The 16,022-nt window shown below is 37.7% G+C and overlaps 1 protein-coding gene across 2 annotated transcripts in view; it reads right to left on the bottom strand.

Moving 5' to 3' along the window:
- The window catches only part of LOC149782842 (uncharacterized), a 42,336-nt gene extending 26,859 nt beyond the window's left edge, over nucleotides 1–15,477 (bottom strand). For both annotated transcript variants that reach the window (XM_089934936.1, XM_089934937.1), the window contains exon 1: nucleotides 15,215–15,477. In XM_089934936.1, coding sequence (XP_089791062.1) covers nucleotides 15,215–15,359 — 145 coding nt within the window. In that variant the 5' untranslated portion in view covers nucleotides 15,360–15,477. The remainder of the gene's footprint in view (nucleotides 1–15,214) is intronic.
- Between the last annotated feature and the right edge of the window lie 545 nt (nucleotides 15,478–16,022).

Here is a 16,022-nt window from a genome sequence, read left to right as displayed (position 1 = left end):
ACTGGGACATTGTTTATGTTATGGACAAATGTGACAGGCGTTCACTTTGATAATTCTATGCTGGACAAATTTGTTATGCTTTAAATTGGACAATTCTATCCTGGACAAATGTGATAGGCTTTCTGAAAGGAAAACTCTGTCCACATTTTAAAAAGATGCTTTTAATAATTCACAATTATTGTTCTTGTTTTCGAACTGTTTCTTTCTATGGTGATGTTAACAAGTTTGACACGGAATCATTACTTTTCTCACAACGCAAGGACTAGAAGCCAGACAGCTGAACCGACGTCCTCAGAACGCAAGGACTCGAAGCCAGACAACAGTACCGACGTCCTTCTCAAAACACAAGGACTCGAAGTCAGACAACTGTACCGACGTCCTTCTCAGAACGCAAGGACTCGAGGCCTGACAATTGTACTGACGTCCTTCTCAGAACGCAAGGAATCGAAGCCAGACAACTGTACCGACTTCGCAATAACTCCTCCCATTTGCTGAATCGTGTACCACAATTTTCACAACAAAATCCAAATATCCAAGACGCCATTTGACATTGGTAAATCTATGAAAATAATTTTGGTGATGATGCACGTGAATATGTTTTCTTTCTGAAAAATCACTTGTGGATATACTTTCAAAGAATAATAATAATAATAATAATAATAATAATAATAATAATAATGATGACGATGATGATGATGATGATAATCGCCACCATAATGATAAGATGGAAGAAATGAAAGCAAGAAGGAAGGAAAATAAATGTATTTAGTTTTTAGCTTCACTCGTAAACAGAAATAGATATATACATGTGCAGGTTGTAAAGGAAATTTAATTGCTCTCTATGGATATACTCGAATATATATATATATATATATATATATATATATATATATATATATATATATATATATATATATATATATATATGTGTGTGTGTGTGTGTGTGTGTGTGTGTGTGTGTAGGTAGTTACTCTAGAGGTTTCTCATTAGTATGCATGGTCTTGTTTTATAGTCAAGTCCAAATCCGTAGGCTGTAGGGGGAGTCATGAACTTATATCTGATACATACCGTATGTATGTATGTATGTATGTATGTCCCCTTGGCGGAGAGATAATTCTGACTATGTTTAGCTCTCTATCTAATACGGCATATGCAACGACAACTCGGATTACAATGAGTTACACGACCTGTCTAACAGATAAATACAAAGATGTCATCAAAACATGCACGCACTCAGAACGATGTGATTCAAATATAGTACATGGGATCTTTATTATGCGTATTAACGATGCCATTTAACTGAATATGCATTTGTTATAATTGTCTCAAAAGATACAGCTAGCGATATTGACAATTTCAGATCATACCTAATGAACTGAGGGTCTAATACTAAAATAAATGTTTTGTCTTTATTTGTTCACTTGCTTTTTTGTGTTCTTTAAATTATTTTATATGAAATACAGTTCCTACAAACAAACCACTGCTTGTCTTCAGGCGTCATCTTGCTACAACGGCTGTTCTCTTTCTTATTTGCTGTAAATAGCGACGTTACTGTTTTCTTGTCTATTTGAACACCCATTAATGGCAACATACGAAAAAACTTTGATACTCTACGGATAATCTGGCGTGTTACCTGATGGTGCGTGTCGGATCTTACTGGACGCACCCTTTTTGCTGTCTAATGTTAGATCAATACATGTCTTGTATAACATTTGACCTCTAGGCGTTTTTGTTTCTCCTTTAGTTGTCCTTGTGAACGCAGAAGGAAGGGCACTTATATCGTATTCCTTCCAGTGTATTGTATTATTGTACACAACGTGATTAGTGAAAGACTAAAACTAACAGCTGTGTGCGTTACACTTTCTCATAGAAACGTATGTAGTAAATATCTAATGTAGTTGAATTTTCTGCGCATGTTTCCACTATTTTTGTTATTTTTTTATATAAAAAATTTCACACTGTCAATGCAACGGACAAACCTAATTTAATGCCGTTTGTAGGAACATATTATATTATGCTATGCATATTTAATTTATGTTGTTTGTTAGTTTTTTTTATCTCCATAAGTATGTTTTATGTATTATTGTATTTTGAACTTGACCTTGTCTTGAATCAAGTTCACTATGTATCTGACTTGGGGGTCGTCCATTAATTATGTCAACAAAATGGGGGGGAGGGGGTTTGAAGAAGTTTGACAATTGTTGACATGGGGGAGGGGGAGTTCAAGATAAATTGACGTCAACAATGTTATTTTTTACAATAAATTGAATAAATCAAAAAATAGGAAATTAGTCGATGCGTTGGCATGGCACACACTCACTCGCCCGTCAACGGCCCACCAGTTTAATCCTAAACCGGTTGAGCTCTTGCCAAGGAAGTCATAGTCTTGCATCATCATATTTTGTTTTTATTCAATGTAGATTGTGGACTGTAGACAGGAGTGCATTCAATCGAGTAGAAAGGCGAATGGTTCCTTTGAGTCGAGAACTGTCAGGCCTAATTTTACCACATGAGCATTTTGGAAGCCACCTTGACTCACAAGGTCGAACAATTGATGAAGAATTGGAAAAATCAAATTTCAAATATGCTGGCGAAACATTGTCAGAAGTATGGACGCAAGTAACTATAGATAATTTTCCAACAGTGATAGAGTATATTGTGCCTGAAGTGTCTGAGCTTGAGGCAGAAAATTTGCTAACTAAGGATCAAGATTGGTGCAAAATCCATGTAAGAACAAGTCAATACTTTTTACAAATTGTAAAATGCCATGATGTAAATTGTTGCCAACCGATTCGAAGCTCGTACTTTGAGATTATCACCGATAGATTCATTCCACCACCAATTCCAGTCTGCCAAACTAGTTTAGGCCTTAAAGCATCAGATGCATCTGAGAGCGACTTGCACAGATTTTCATCTCTTTTCTTCAATCAGTCTTTGAAAGTTGATAACATGCTACCTCGATCGGCAAAGGCATTCAGAATTCTTCCATAAGATCTATATTGTCCTTCCATTCAGTTGTCGTTGCTTGAACGGATCTGCAAAATCTGTCACCTCTATGTTGCTTCACAAGTCATGTTGAAGAAGCATGTTCAACAGCACCGACAACGCGATCTTCGGCCTAGGCAATTACCACATGCTCCTCAACCGCAAAGAATTCGGCCAATACGAGTGGCTGCCAAAAGACAGAGACAGCTGATGGCAATTATTGCTCATGGAGAAATGTTAAGCGCATAATGGTTAGATGAAGATGATGTTGACTTGTCGGGTGTATCGGTTCCACAAGAAATTAATGAATCAGCCACTATGCCCATTATAACAACTGAGGAACATTTGGCTTCTCCATGGGAAGATGATAGAAGCTAGAATATAAACTCTCGATTTTTTCATGAATTCAAAGTGTTATAGTCAATTTGAAATCTGTTAAACAAGTATAAAAAAATGTATTAAAATTTATTTGCAAACCTTTTAATTTCCATAATTCTATTTTTAGCATAAAAGCCAGCCGTATAAAATATTGTTAGTTTGTAGGGGTGGTGGTAAAATTTTATTAGGGGGGTCACTGAAAGTTTGACAGTTGTTGACAAGGGGGAGGGGTGGTGGTAAAAAATTGCCTAAAAATTGTTGACATAATTCATGGACGTCCCCGTGGGACACTGATGTTATTTTATTTTGTAAACAAATAATACAAAGTTATATTTCTCGTTGGTCTTAAACTAAGCAATAGAAAAGAGCGAAAACCAACAAGCTTTTTTATATAAAAAAAAAAAGAAATTCGACAAATAATGTATTTCCCTAATACACAAAGTGAATATTTAAAAAATCTTACAGTAATGCAAATTAAATCCCAAAATAGTCCAATAAGTTCTTAATCTACTCGCTCAGACTCGGAAGTAATCGGAGTAATTCGTCATTTTCAGGCAGATAAACAGTTAGATGTACGAAGAATAATCCCTATAACAGATAGGTATTGAAATAAACAATAGACGACGTTTCAACCAACAATTAAATGCCGGCACTTTTAAATTCAAATGTAATTCCTGCAATTTTTTTTAATGAAACAATGTGACGAAATCGTTTGGTTTAAATAGCTTTAAACTATTGCCCAAGTCACTATTAGTAATAACAGGTCACGAGTTGTGACGTCAATAAAGTTGTTACTATGACCAGATTACAGGAAATTCTTTACATCAGAGGTCATGTGTGTAGCAGGTGGCGGAAAGGGCCGATGGCATCCCTAAAGATCTCAAGAACATACATTTACCACTCTCACAGGATAAGAACTTACAAATATGGTGCCATTCTGTGCATCATTAGTCATGTACTGCGTAACAGAGATCGAGAAATTATCGTTTAAAACCTATATAAAAAAGCACTTCCGCGTATACTGAATTTTCTGCACAATCTGCATTTGACAAGTCGTTTGTTACCAACAGTTTCATTTTCTTCAAGATCTGAAAATACAAAATTGCCCATCATCCAACGCGAGGCTTGAATATTTGATCCTACAGGATTTATACTGACATTTTGTAGTCAAAAGCAAGAGACCTTTTATGCATACAAATTATTTTCTCGTACTTGCCACTATCTTCTTCTTTAAGAAGTTATTTTCCTCGTAAATAATACCAACACGTGGTTTTAATATCTCTCTAGGAAACTTATTAGAAAGACATGTAAAATATTTTCATCATATGTCAAAGGTTTAATTTATTGCACCAGATAATGTGTTCTCAAAACTCCCTGTTCTCAAAAACTAAACGAGACATTGGAAAATCGGTAAATGTAGATTTTCCTTTGAGCAAAATCGACGGGATCTTAATTAATTTTATTATACAGAATGGGGGTGGGGGAGGTCACCGGATTTGTAACGCACGATGAAGGACACATAATGACACAAACAGGGAATATCTCGTGTCTATTTATAGCCATTTAGAATGAATACTTTACTTGCAAGCATTCTGCGGGAATTTATCAATCATTTCAACAATCTGACGTTTTTGACTTCACTATAAATTGTTTGGGTAATGAGGACTTAATGGTGTAATATGTAATTGGTATAGAATTTCTTTTGGGTTAAACTTTAACAGTTTAAGCTCTATGGCAATTTACCTTTTTTAAATTAATTCTTTATCGTTCGTTGCCTCTATAACTATAGAGTCGGGACCGTGACCTTAAATTAAATCTAAACATTATGTAGCACGCACAATTTATTAAATTGCTTTTATGTTAATATGATTTCTTGGTTGTAGCACCGTTTAATTTGAATATATGACTTTAAATAAGCGCAGCAGAAGCTATACACTGTAATTAATTATAATTAATATGAGTAATTAGATTTCATTACTGTGATTACAAATAGTTAAAACATTTTAGTCATCTGCCACTTGAACGAAACATTTATTTTTTAACTTCCAAAATTTCACCAAAAATTCAAAAAAACATTATGACCACGTGCGTGTCTAATTGAAAAGATGAAGTTGTTTGAGCATATCATAAGTGACCACTACATCTGAATACACAATGGAGCAAAGATATGAATTCTCTTATACATTTATATGGGTTGTTAAAAAGGGACAAACATGGATATGATTTGGTTTTGGCCATGTTTTAGTGAAGTATTAGATAGTTTAAAAATTTTTTTATGTTCTACTGATAATTTATTACATATTTTATCTGTTATCAATTAAGATAATCTAGATAATCCACACAGATTTAATGACAAGACTGTATATAGTTACTGTTGTATTCATTTGAAGTCATACAGCGTAATGACCCAAATGGATACATGTACGTTAACTAAACACCACACAGGAACATTTTCTTGCCCAAAACAAAGGTAGACAATCTTAGTCCATTCACATTTACTACAAAAGAGCGACAAATATGCTTTCCAATAGAAAGGGTACCAAAATGATTATCACTACCAGGCTTAATTGTATCCAAATTTAAAACAATAAAAAGGTTTAATTTAACTGTACAAAATTAAGAAAAGAAACAAACACAAAACACAAAAGCAAAAAAGAAGAGACCCCCTCCCCAACCCCCGTCATAAATACGTATTTCCCAAAATGGAACTGCAAATTAATGACACGTCTTCTGAGTAGTAATATGGTGTGAGTTTAAGATTTTCACACCGGTTTTGTTTTACCAGATAACGAAATCTGTTCTCCATTCCTCATAACTTTTCCCACTGGATCCGCTTTGAAGCTTCGTTAGTCAGGTCCACATCGCAAGTTCATGGACTGGGGAGCAGTGATAGGTAAGCTTCGTCTCGTGCATGCCCATTATGAGACTGCACATACATCAATTACGATACTACTCACGGAGACAGATTAGGTTCCAGCGATAGGTTCAATAGCCACCGAGTATAGTTTATTAAATTTACCCGGACTACTTTGTGCCTCCACGAGAATTTTGAATAGACACGTATTCGATTATTTTAGTAGCTCCGCCTGCGGCACCAGTTACTATGGCTCCGACAACAATTCAGACTGGTGCGCTTATCTTATGATGATTGTTATGGTCGCGATTTCTGCCATACCCAAACCAACGCTGATCACGGCGGTAAGGTGGCAGGTCCAGTTTCGTACATTGGCCCCTGGCAAATTTCTTAACTTAAGGATATGGTGTGACATTTTCAGCTATTATTGTTTACTATTTAAAGATATGGATATATTTGTAAACTTGGTGTTTCGGGCTTGTGTTGTTCTTCAAATTGATGTTAGGCATGTACACCTTCCGTAGTTACTCTGCAGTATGTTGATAGTGAAATACCAACATTCGGCTAGGAAGAAGAGCTAACCTCCCATAGCACTAAGCAGATGGGTTTGGGGCAAGTAGAATATCTAAAAAACGGCTTGGAAGCCAACTATATTCAATCGCATCAGCCTGTTTAGTACACACTGTTTTGCAGAATTGTCATCTAGGAAAAGGACTTGTTGTTGTTGTTGTTGCTGTGGGGGTTAACGTCATTTTTCAGCACACGATAGGCTATACATGGTGGCCAGTATTAATGGTGGAGGAAGAACCCGGGAAAACCCCGGGAAGAACCACCGACCCACGAGAAGCTACTGGCAAGCTTTCTTATATACCCACATTGGCCGAATCCTAGACTCGAACCCACGCAGACAGGTGAGATGGCAGTGATCCATAACGGAGAGCGCTTTAGACCACTCGGCCACTCGGGGCCCCAGGAAAAGGCTTGTGTTTACACTGTGAGCATCACATGGTGTAAAAAATGACCTTCGGACATGAAAATTGCGGTTAGAAATTTGGGATTGGGGAGCATAAATGTCTTCTGCTATGAACTATCATTGCCTTCTTTGGTCAAGCGGATACTATTCTTATGCTTTATTTTAATATAGGTATCCCATAATATGGACCTTTTTGACCTTACGCGTGTATTTGATTTTTTATGATTTTTTTTTTTTATTTATTATACTAGGTCTCTGCTTGCGGCATTAAATTTGCACATAAAATATAACCCCTGTCCTCTAAGCTTACAACAGCACACAACAGTTCTCTCTAGGTTGTTTTTTCAGTTTCAATTTTTTTCTCGCGATGAAACATTTTGGCCCATTACAGCTCTTCAATTAAAAACGTGATTGCGAAGTACACTTCTGCAGGCAGACCCTGACCAGATCTCATCAAATTCAGGTGCAAGACGCACACGCAGTTCTATTCAGTTACTCTTTCTTAATGATACAACTGTCATGCAATCATTGAAAATATCTCCCTGGGGAAGATTTAAGTCTCCGGCGATTGTGCATTCATACTATGCTCATATACAACAATGCTGATTACACCATTAATTTGTGTCCCAAACGATCGTTCTCGTCTTCGCCAAAAAAACTGTTACACGGACAAGTCGGTTCAAATTGAAAAGCGAATGAGAATTTTATCTTCCTAGTTGAGTAAATGTTGGTTTAACCTAATTGACGGGAAATAAAACCGACGTAGATTTGTCGGTGAATTTTACTTCATGGCTGTAAAAATAATTTCTCGATGTTTTCTCACCTGACAGCGTAGTCTGCGACCGAGCGCTAATGCAATGATCCCATGCTGGCTTCGAGTTGGTATATGAACACGGGTTGTTGATTTCTACTTGGCTCTTGGCAAGATTATATCTTGGTTTATACAAGGGTTATGTAATACGATTATCACGCATATATTGGTAGACAAGTGATGTGTGTCTGATTTGGATTTTTAACGTAGCTTTACAAAAATTTCATTTATATCGCTACGATGTCTGCAGTGTCAGTTTATAGTGATATCTAGCACTGGGGCATCATGCCGCAGACATGTAGCATGATGTCCCACCCAGTCACATTATCCTGACACCAGGCCGACCAGTCCTAAGACTAACCAATTAATGCTGAGCGCCAAGCGAGGCAGCTGTTAGTACCATTTGTGTAAGTCTTTGGTATAACTTGGCCGAGGATCGAACCCACGACCTCCCACATCCGAGGCGGACGCTCTAACCACTAGGCCACCGGAGTGGTCAGTTGACAAGTGGAACAAAATCGCCACTGTCGGCCGGTCCAAAACCTCATCTATCTATCTATGTATGTATGTATCTATCTATCTATCTATCTATCTATCTATCTATCTATCTATCTATCTATCTATCTACATCCACTATCTCTCTATCTACATCCATCCATCCATCAATGATCTTTGCTACCTGAGGTTCCGATATGTTAACCCTCTCTACACATTGGAGGGCCGAGCAGATATTTTAGTGCTTTGTCCTAGCGACATCTATTGTCTTATCTCCCTTAGTATATAACTTCAACTAACCAACAGCGTGTAAGAGCGGTGCATTGTACATCGACCGAAAATGATGATGGCAATTGACATCAAAAGGACACTTTGTACGATTCACGTCGAGAAGCGATTACATGTGTATTTGAGTGAGAGGTATTGGTACAAACACGGACCGGCAGTGGTAAATTGCTTATTTACGAGTCCATTCAAGTTGTGTGCCTCCCTTGTCTCGATCATATTGGAACAATGTTCAAATTTGAACAACTTAATTTTGATTGGATGCGTGGCTTGCCACCGCATCCAATAAAATTCACAGATCAGAGGCAGAGGAATATCTGCACAATCCGCTAAGGTATAGATAGGGTTGTGTTAACATATCGGAAACTTGGCTAGCGAAGATGTCCATCGGTTCATCTTGGCGAAATTGTTTCATAGCCAGCCGTTGCTCGTATACGAGTCCTAATAGTTCTCGCTCAAATTATATCAGTTGATACACTGTCGGCACACACACACACACACACACACACACACACACATATATAAAAGGAGAAACATCTAAATTATTTAGTAGAGACACACAAACATATATACACACATATATACATACATACATACATACATGCAATACAATACATACATACCAATATACAATTTGGATAATGTTTCTCCGTATATATATATATATATATATATATATATATATATATATATATATATATATATATATATATATATAAAAGGAGAAACATAATCTAAATTGTTTAGTAGATATTTGTCTTCCATGGAAATTTTTTTAACATACGTACCACGGTATACCTCAATTACATTAGGGACCAACAATTGAATTTTGTTTTACAAGGATGTGACACTATTTTAATGAATTTTTAAAAAATAAAGAAACAATATCTTGAGATAACAAAAATAAAGTATCTCAGCTCAAAGACAAAATCATAATTCGTCAGTACCTTATGGTAGACGAATTTGCATGGTGTATGTTAACTGGTGTTTAAGCTGTAATCTAAAACTAACTGAAATGAGTTGATTAAGCTTGCACTATAGATGACTCCTTGTAAAAACATTTTGCTAACGTCAGAGAACTTGTTGATACAAATTGGAAGTGTGGATACCAAAGTCTACAATTTACTCTCTGTACTACTGATATGATGGGATGGGTAGGGAAACTTTGAGTGAGATGCCAGCACCTATTTTTCAGTATGCCAGCAAACGCAGCAGTCTAAGTCAATAATAAAAAAGCTTAAGAAGTTAGAATTTTTTTTTCTCGTTCTCGTTCAACCTCCAGCAGTCTAAATTAATGATAACAAAACCTTAAGAAGTTAGATTTTTTTTTCTCGTTCTCGTTCAACCTCCATTAACTGCTATGCTTGAAGCCGTATAAAATAAATATGTTTTTATTATTCTTCAAGCGAGATAAATTGCAAGAACTTTTTACGCAGCGATACACTTTCGCAATATCAAACAATATAAATTAAGTTCTGAAATGGGCGGAGAATATTTATTTGAAAGCTGGGAGCAGCGCAAGTTAGTGAGAGAAAGAAAAGGTGTAAAAATAATTGATCAAATATTGATAGAATTTCTTTTTAAGATAGTGAGATATCGATCCTGCTTGCATAATGTGAGCGGTCTGTCACATTTTCTTGATCTACATCTGCCATCTCAATTGATTGAACTATCCGGAAGTGAGCTGCACAGAGATGCCCTCTGGTGTTTTCAAGGGGAGATACTAACCGTGAAACACCCTATACATATAACATCAGCATGTGTCCGTCGGTGGTATGTTCCCGTTAGTCTGGTAAACACAGCATGCAATAATGTTGGTTGGAAAACTATACCCTAACAGGTGCCTCGCTTGGCGCTCAGCATTAAGAGGGTAAGTGTTAGGACTGGTCGGCCTGGTGTCAGGATAATGTGACTGGGAGGGACATCATGCTACATGTATGTGGAATGATGCCCCAGTGCTGGACATCACTATATCATAATATATTACTTCACCGTCTCCAGCATGTATTTGGTATTCACAATACAGCCTTACTAGGGTTCAAGCCCTACTCAATAGGACACAAATTATGTCCGTAAATGGAAGCATTCCAGCCCAGTTGATCTAAGTTTTGGTGTTCCACAAGGCTCTGATCTCGGCCCTGTTCCTTTCATTTTATACATTCAGCCGCTCTCAAGTGTCAAAGGTGGACATCAGATGGCACACCGATTGTACGCTGATGACACTAAAATTTACAAATCTAGCTGCCCTACTTAAGCTGAGGCTACCATCAAAGACGTAGAGAGTTGCATTTCCGATGTGAAGTTATACATGATATGTAACAAGCTGCAGATGAAACCATCCTGATCACCACGTAAATAGTTTTTCATCCACACACTTTACCTCAAACAATGCGTATCAGCACGACCAACATTAAATTCCAACGAATCCTGTGTGTCGCTCTGGATAGTACTCATTGCAACCCACATATCATGAACATATGCAAGGCTGCATATCTGGAGCTGAGACGCATCAGCTCCATTCGCATTTTTCTTACGGTTGATGCCAATAAAACAACTATGTATTGTTAGAATATTCAAGACTTGACTATGTAATCCAATTGTACTGTATCTGGCTTGTCTCAGTATCTACTACAAAACCTCAAAGAGTTAAAAACACTGCTGCTAGGATTATGCTTAGAGTACGAAGGACTTAGCACACCTCCCCCTGCTCTGTAACCTTCACTGGCTACACGTTCGATACAGAATCAAACACAAAATCTGTTTACTATGCAACAATTTATTTGACTGGCCCCAGTCCAACTTATATATCTGACTTAACCCATTTGTACACCCAATCTAGAAACTTACGCTACTCTCTCAGCACTCGTATTCGCATTGTTCCCACTTTTATAACGAAGTCATACGGAAAAAGTTATTGGAACTATTTGCCCATTGATCTTAGACACAAGAATGGTGTGATCTCAGTCAGGAGTGTTCTTAAAGCTACGTTAAAAATCAAAGTCACACACACACAGACCCTACAATCACCTCAGTGCATCCTACTATCTCACCAAGCTCACCCTATGATTACTTCATCTCACCAACTCGCACTGCGATCGCTGAAAGCGCACCATAGTTCACCCTATGATTATTTTAGTTAACCCTACGATCATCTCCAGTTTGCCTTCTGCAGCTGAATCTACAATTACTTAAGGTCATCCTATGATCTCTCCAGATCATTCATTTTGAACGATTTTGCGTATCATATAAATCCATCTCAGGAAGGCCACAACAACCGCTTTAAAGACTTCCTCGAGTCATCACTGAAACAATCTAAACCTGACCCTTGGTCTTCAGAAGTAATCTCACAGGATCGTTCCACCTAGAACGGTCTCATCCATAATGGAGCTGCATATTATGAGCCGAGGAAAATTGATGAGGAACAGCAGCATGTCCTTTGTTGATCAAGCAACAATGAAGCCAAATCTCATGTCCAGTGTGCCACAGACCGTTCAGAGCACAAACTGGCTGATCAGCTATTCACCTGCGCACATATACCAAGCCAGGTAGCGATGGCATGGTCATCTTTGAGCTCAAAGGACGAGCTATAAATTGCATAGTAGTTATTAATATTACTGGTGATTGACCTCAGCTTAACTATAAACCGTTTTGGAGGTTATTTCAAAACTAAATGTTTCAAAACGATATAAAAAAAGTGTTATTACCTGTTAGTAATTAGAATAATATAATCTCGGTACTCCTATCACTTAGAATTTAATTCCAGCGTACGCTGTCTGCTTTGCTCATTTCATGTTCTATGGTTAAAATAATGGTGCAATGGCCAAAAAGGGATACCATATCAGGGTCACCGTATCTTAGGACCTTTGCATCAATAGTTCAGGTAAGCATATATACCATATCAAGGTCACCATACTATGAGGGTTGTTATGGTTGGGGGGGGGTGATCCCAAGATATTTATTTAAATTATTATAGAGGTCCCACCCAGGTTCGATTTTGGTTGGAAGTTAAATTAGTGAAAGACAGATGTATGGTTCAGAGCCTCCAGTCAGCAATGCCTATGGTTAGATGGTTAAATATACAAAAAGGTTGAAATTCAATGAACAAAAACTTAAAAACAATTCAATACTCAAATGATTCAAATTTTCTACATACTTTCCTTCCCCTCGACCCTGTAAATAGCATATTGCATCACTTGATTAGTAGTGTGAGATAGATTTCCACCTGTCCTTGTATTCTACTCATCTGTGTATTATTCCCTCCCATTCCTCCCAATTCCTTCTTCTCTTCCTCACGACTTTCTCCAAATTCCTTCTCCTCCTCAACTTTTCTATACTCATTTTCCTCCTTCTCCACTTTCTCCTACTCGACTCCTTTTCCTCCTCCTCCTCCTCGACTCTCTCAACCGGCTAGACTTTGGTCGACTACGATGGCTCTGCTAGTCTCACTTCAGCCTCCACCTCTTGGAGACTCTGGACTCAACTGAACCGGAAGTTCAGTCCCTAAAAAAACTTCCTTTTCAAAGCGTTGTCTTTTCTTAGAATTTGTTTATAAGTTTTACCGCCAAATTACGAGTGGCTTTCTCTAAGTAATCATATTTCCTCAGCAATCTTCCCAGGAGAACTACTGACCTTTTGATTGCAAATTATACAGTTATAATTTTAATCTAAATTGTAATCACACCCTCTATCTCAAATCCGACTGGATATCGCTGTGAACAAATCCAATCAAACTTTGCGGACAATGTTATTTTCGCTGTCTGTCCACGTGGGGACGGATGAGAACACGCCGCGTTCAACCCGCGGTTTTTCTCTGATCTCTGAACAAAACTTTAACATGTAGGTGTGATACGACAAGCCTTTGTCCAGTTGGCACGATCTATCTCTTTGGCGGGTCACGGCAACCTTGCGTAACAGATTAACTCTAGCCCGTGGTAATGTTTAGACATCAAACACATGGCCGCGGAAATTATACATGTCTTAATACCTGAGTTTAGCAAACGTGACGCTTGCATTAGGACCTTTGCACGAATAGTTCAGAAACGCATACATACCATATCAAGGTCACCATATCTTAGGACCTTTGCATGGACTTTGCCATGTCCGAATCTTTAGCGAAATTATGGCGAAAATGATGCTTTTCTTCATTACGAACACGCATAAACCGACAAGAGAGAAAAAAGGGGAAAATGTTCCTGGTCCCGTCCACGTGAACTGAACATTTTAAAATTCGTTACTATATCTTTCAACGACAATATATTTATTAAGATACTTTTATATGTATGCTTAAATTAATGACCGCTCCGGTGGTCTAGTGGTTAGAACGTCCACATTGGATGCGGGAGGTCTTGGGTTCGATCCCCGGCCGAGTCATACCAAAGACTTACAAAAATGGTACTAATAGCTGCCTCGCTTGGCGCTCAGCATTAAGAGGTTAGTCTTAGGACTGGTCGGCCTGGTGTTAGAATAATGTGACTGGGTGGGACATCATGCTACATGTCTGTGGCATGATGCCCCAGTGCTAGACATCACTATAAACTGTCACACTGCAGACATCGTAGCGATATGACTGAACAATTGTTAAAGCTACGTTAAAAATCCAAATCACACACACACACACACACACACACACACACACCTAAATTAATAAATTCATTGCTAAATAGGCAGTGCGTCATATAAGGTGGACATTAATCTCCAATTAGGAAGCCTGAGAACTACAATTTCATGACCTCTAAATGTGTGTTTGTTAATACTGACTGGAATAGGAACGCATTGTATTTAGTGTAAGAAATCCTATAAAGTAAGTAGGTCAATACAAGATATTTAGTCACAAATATTACACAAGGGACGTGGTCTTATGATATTTGATATCGAAGACGCCCCTTTAGATAATCTTATATATTTGACGCCAATTACTCATTAGTATCATTTAAGCCGATCAAAAGAAATAGGCGGCGTATTGTATTAAACCAACTGGCTGATTGCATGACTGAACCAGTAACTTTATTAATGAATAAACAATATAATAGTCAGAATGTAGATCAGTGGGTTAATTTAGTTCACCAATATTGATAGTGTACCTCTACCCTTTAGGCTACTCGAAATGACGAATCGTCAATGTACTACGTGAAACTGTGCATTGAATAAACGAGTAAACTTTTCTAGTTTCCTTTAGTAAAAATCTATATACCATTCCTCTAGTAAATTTATACCCATATACCATTTCCAGAAGTAAATTTAATCCCATATAAAATTTCCTGTAGTAAATTTATATCTATATACCATTTCCTGTTGTAAATTTACATCTATATACCATTTTCTGTAGTAAATTTACATCTATATACCATTTCATGTAGTACAGTGATCGAATCGAACTCATGCCGGGAGGGACAGCATTTAGCTCTTATGCATCAACGGGGCCCCGAGCGCTTACCTTTACGGATCACTGCCATCTCACCTCTGTCTGCCTGGGTTCGAGTCTCGGATTCGGCCAATGTGGGTTTGTGAGAAAGCTTGTCAGTAGCTTCTGGTGGGTCGGTGGTTCTTTCTGGGGTTTTCCCTGGTTCTTCCTTCACCATTTGTACTGGTCGCCATGTATAGCCTATCTTGTGTTGAAAAATGGCGTTAAACCCTCCAACAACAACAACAACAGCAACATCTCATGCACCAACGCCGATTCCAGTGGACATTTACTTGGAGGCATAACCCTATATTTCTGGTTTTTCTGATGACGTAGAAACTTGTTGCTACCTATTAATTTTTTTGCACGTGGGACAAGCAAACATATACGAATGTTGGACGGAAGATATAAATATCTGCCAGGAAGAATGTTTTAACTCGGAGAAACTCGGAGTACACAACTGTGTGATTAACCTTGTCAGACATGTCTGTGTAATTAATTATGGCACTAGTGCCATTCGTTTTGCTTTGTACGTGTGTGTTGTAACCAAACCTTCTCTTCTTATATCGACTCTTATTTTGAAAAATCCATAAAACAAGTTTCAACAAGTTCCTAGTAGAGACATATGTTTCTATTTTGAAATGGTTTTGGGTGCAACGTGCTTCCAACTGTCTCCGAAAGAACGTTTTGGTTACCTACCCATAAGCCAAACTATTTGACAGAATACCTAATTTTTAAGAGTTAATTATGTGCATGCTTTCGGGTCTGTCTAAAAGACATACCTGAGCCAATGGGGGCTTCAATAAGAATCCGCCCTTACCTTCATATACACTGTACATTA

This window comes from Sinohyriopsis cumingii, chromosome 15, assembly GCF_028554795.1.
Source record: "Sinohyriopsis cumingii isolate HCF-2022 chromosome 15, ASM2855479v2, whole genome shotgun sequence".
Lineage (NCBI taxonomy): Eukaryota > Metazoa > Mollusca > Bivalvia > Unionida > Unionidae > Sinohyriopsis > Sinohyriopsis cumingii.
Note: the sequence above shows the minus strand (reverse complement) of the source record. Positions and strands in the feature narration are given on the sequence as shown.